This window comes from Epinephelus moara, chromosome 6, assembly GCF_006386435.1.
Source record: "Epinephelus moara isolate mb chromosome 6, YSFRI_EMoa_1.0, whole genome shotgun sequence".
Classification (NCBI taxonomy): Eukaryota; Metazoa; Chordata; class Actinopteri; order Perciformes; family Serranidae; genus Epinephelus; species Epinephelus moara.
Genome location: NC_065511.1, coordinates 380,147 through 384,989, shown reverse-complemented (window position 1 = coordinate 384,989; position 4,843 = coordinate 380,147). Strand labels below are relative to the sequence as shown.

The window sequence follows — 4,843 nt, the reverse complement described above, 5'->3', positions numbered from 1 at the left end:
GGGGGCAAACACTTTTTCACACAGGGCCATGTAGCTTTGGATTTTTTTCTTCCTCATTAATAAAACCCTTCATTTAAAAACTGCATTTTGTGTTTACTTGTATTATCTTTGACTAATGTTTAAATTTGTTTGATGATCTGAAACATTTAAGTGTGGAAAACATGCAAAAAAGTAAGAAATCGGGAAGGGGGCAAACACTTTTTCACACCACTGTCCACACATATACATACACATATACATACACACACATGCCCATACACCCATAATAATATACATGACATTTATATAATATATACACAATATTTACAAAATATGTGTACCTCCAATAGATAAGTGCTCCATTATTGGACTCAGGCAATTGGGCCATCATACTGTACTAACTATAAGAGGCGCCTCTATCTAACTAAATAAACCATCCTGTCAGGAGGTATGTAACACCAATGAAAAAACAACAATATTAGTAAGGACAAGGAGTTATGAGTTGTTAAGACATTGTACATTCAGAGAAAAGGACGAATATCAAAATCTTCATTAAGGCCTTTAGGGGCTAATGTGCCCAATGTGTGTATCCAAAATAGTTCACGTTTTGACAATAAGGAATTGATGTCACCCCCTCTCCGTGGACATTTCAATGATTCAATACCGATATATCTAAGGGTAGAAATGCTATGTTTAGCCTCAGAGAAATGTACAGCCACCGGGCTGGAAGTTACCTTGTTCCTGATGGTACTGCGGTGTTCAGCTATTCTGGTTTTAAAAGCTTGGGTAGTCTTGCCAACATATGCCAGACCACAATGGACATTTTAACAAATATATCACATTAGCTGCACTACCCTGTGCAACCCACATTATTTTCATAATGATATATTTAGGAAAAGATGCTATTTGTTGCCTCTTTAAGGTATTTCCTTATTTTACATGGAATTTATTGAACTGAAATCCCTGTTGGTATAATGTGTGGGTTCATTGTCACAAGCTTTACTGTTGTAGATAGATGAATGGACAAAAGATAGAAATGTTTCTGCAGAATCAATAGGAAATCTGTTAACCAAACAAATAGCCACCAATAGTAATCGGTTGTTGTGTCAGCAAATTTCAACCATTCACACCGGTTAGAGTGAGACAGGGTGTGCCTTGGGATGGTCACAATAAAAGGACACTCTAAAATGTGCAATTTGATCACACAACACAATGACAGATGTCCCAAGTTTTGAGGGAGTGTGCTATTGGAATGCTGACTGCAGGAATGTCCACCAGAACTGTTGGCCCTGAACTGAATATTCATTTCACTACCATAAGACGTCTCTAATTTTGTTTCAGTCAACCCTAAAAACGGTAGAAACCTCAGGAAGAGCAACTGAGGAGGGATCCCTCTTCCAGGACGGACAGACGTGTAATAGATGTCATACAGAACAGATCAACATAATAAATTAACAGTAATCCGTATGACACAATGAGACAGAAAGAGAGACAGACAGACAGAGAGAGATGCAGGACAGATGATAATGACAGTAGCCTACAACAACATTAATGAACGTAATGATATTATAATAATAATATAATTATAATTCTGGTTATTGTGGTACAATATGTTGAAAATATACAATATGTTGAAAGTATAGTATAACAAAGCTTTCATACAGCTTTGCACACACATTACTGTTGGATGGATTACTCGCAAATGCAGGGTCGCACAGAAATGCCACGCACATCATATGAAACACATCATTGTGCTGTCATCCCATCATGCTGTAAATACAGATCAAATGTCTACAGAATTAAAACCTGACGAATTTCTTTGCAAGCCATTATTCAGATCTTGTTATCAGTCACTTCATATAGTGAGGAATAATATTATTACAATATTTCTATTACCTTAGATGTAAATATTGCATGTTTCTTTCAGATAAAACACATTTTTGACTTGTTATTGAGTCAATGGAATTTCTCGCAATAATGAAAAAATACTGGCAATCATGTCCACCTGGCACAAACCACATGTTTTGGACAACTGTGAAGTGACAGAATGTCCCAGCATCATGGTTCTTATATTGCCAGATTCCAGAGAGTCTCCCCTCTTCATATGTGGCAGAATATGTCTACTTCCAAGTTGCTGTGGTGAGATACATGTAAAAATGTAAGAATTTAGTAACACAGATTTTTTTTTTCATTGATATAAAAATTAATACAAAATACAGGCACATAGATTGATATAAAAATTAATACAAAATACAGGCACATAGAAGGACATGTAATGATGGCAAATCTGGATAGCCCAGATTGCCTTGAAAAAAACAAGATATAGCATGTGTATGTAGCCTTTATAATGACTGTGATATACCCCAAAAAGGCCTAGGGCCCAAAGGGTTAATTTGACAGTACATCCAAAGGGACACACAACCGCACACCATTACACAGGTGTGCCTGAACTGGTCACAATAAAAGACCAGTCAAAAAAGGTTCCTGAACGACTTTGCAAAAACATTGGTATCTTTTGTTCAGTGTACATTCATCTCAAAAAATACTTATTAAGGATACATTGATAAAGATTTTACATTGTGTGTGTCTGTGTCTGTGTGTGTGTGTGTGTGTGTGTGTGTGTGTGTGTGTGTGTGTGTGTGTGTGTGTGTGTGTGTGTGTGTGTGTGCGCGTTCGTTCGTTCGTTCGTTCGTTCGTTCCAGCCTGTGGAAAGTGCTTCAGAGGACAAAAAGAAAGCAAAGGTGGAGAAAGTGAAGAAGTGTATCCGAACTGCAGCAGGGACTAGTTGGGAGGACGCCAGCCTGTTGGAGTGGGATCCAGGTACAAACTGCTGCAGGGACTGTAGGACTCTGGAAAAGTCTTTAGTTAAAACAGTCTTAGAAGCCATATAAAAAGATTATGTAACATGAACTATGATATGCTTCTAGAATATGAATCAATAATAATTGTATTAGAGGGAGAGAGACAGAGAGAGAGAGAGAGACTCCTGATGATTATTCTCCTTTTTGTTTTAAGATGAGATAAACTTATAATTTTTGTGTCAGAATTTGAAGAAGAAACACTTTTAGAGGAATTACCTCCCTAAGAAAGGGTTTATAAAAACAAGTAACAACTAAATACCACATAAATTAATGTTAGCTTGGAGTCAAAGCTAACAGCTAGCAAACAAGATTCTGTACCCTAGCAATATGGAGGGATTTTTGTGTCTTTTTGTTGCAATCATATAAAACTGTTTTGAGAGCATATTTCTTGAACTGCAATCAAAAATCAAGTTTGTAAGTAAAAACGTGTTATCATTTTGCTTATAAATAAGTCCTCTTTGTTTGCAAGTTAAAAAGTTTTGCTTGCAGATCAGTCTTCTTTGCTTGCCAGTTAGAGATTTGCTTGCAAGTTCAACTGCACTTAATGGGCGGGGCCTACGCTGATGGATGAGAGAATAATAATAATAATAATAATAGATCGGTTTTATATAGCGCTTTTCTAAATACTCAAAGATTTGGTGGGTTTGACGTGGCTCCAGAGCGGGTTACACCCACGATTCCCTCTCTCCCACTGGAAATGCTCGACAGTTGGCATTACTGCTACATAGAGGCTGACATTTTTTGGGGAGTCTCACGGGTCACGTGATTCCCGTGGGATTCCCACATGGGAATCAGTTTCACTATTTGTCACGTGACTGGGACGGGATGGGAAAAACGGTCAACAGGAGCGGGCGGGACTGGGAATCATAATTAGGCCTGTTTCAATATGCGATACATCGGTTAACTGCACGGTAAATTAAAAGAGATTAATTGCCATATTCATGCATGTTTGTTTTCCTTGTCTCTCTCCACCAAAGAGACTGGACGACAAGAGCGTTCACTGCCGTGCATCGTCTGGCAGCCAGGTGAGTTGGTTCATTAGAGTAATGAACGGAGGGAAAGCTCTTGTCATCGAGTGTCTTTGTCTCTGTGGGGGAGGCGGGGCTATGGGCTACACATACACAGACTCAGGCCCAATTCCAATCCAGCCCCTAAAGACCCAAGCCCTGAACCCTCACTGACTTAACTGACGTCAGCTGTAAGTGATTGAGTGTGAGAGTCTGAAAGGGCTCCGGATGCTACAAATAGGAATGGGACAGGACTTATTCCCCTCTCTACAAAATGTTGTTGACACTGGCGGCTCTGGGCGTGATCATTTATCAGTTATTGTCAGCATATATTCCACACACAAAGAATATATATCTATATATATCTATAGATACATATATATATCTATAGATATAGATATTTAGGCTATTCTTTGTGTGTGGAATATAACCACTGGTATTCCTCTGACTTCATGTGTGTTAATGTACCATCTTAAATCCTTGTTAATTAGGGCTGGGCGGTATGACCTAAAATTTATATCACGGTATAAATCGAATCCCTTCACGGTAACGGTATATATCGCGGTATAAATTTAAGTGTAAAAGTTATAATAGAAGTGTTTCTGAATGGGTTTTGTAGTCCCTTAGCAAAGCTAAATTGATAGATAAAAAAACAACAACAACAACAGAAGCAAAGATATAATGTATTTTTTAGAGCATTTATTGTGCAGAATGCAGATCTCAAAACTCAAAATTAAAACCCAGTACTCTATGGTGCAAAATGTCCCCTGGGATCTATATCAAAAGGTAATTTCCTTTTTTTTAGCAAAATCCTAAATGACTTGAGTTGTGTTTTTTCCACCTGGACCTTTATGCTCTGCCATTTCTCCTCTAATCATCACGCTGTAACCTGTGACAGGCTGTTATGATACCACAACTATCACACATTCACATATGGAGTTTTTTGTGGAGCCCCTAGCGTCACATAGGTTTACATTACCAAAGGTTTATGACAAA

General features: G+C 38.1%; 1 protein-coding gene across 1 annotated transcript in view; it reads left to right on the top strand.

Moving 5' to 3' along the window:
* Window positions 1-4,843, top strand: part of rbm42 (RNA binding motif protein 42) — a 53,738-nt gene that overhangs the window by 26,010 nt on the left and 22,885 nt on the right. Inside the window, exon 7 of the mRNA XM_050045839.1 lies at window positions 2,682-2,799. Coding sequence (XP_049901796.1) covers window positions 2,682-2,799 — 118 coding nt within the window. The remainder of the gene's footprint in view (window positions 1-2,681; window positions 2,800-4,843) is intronic.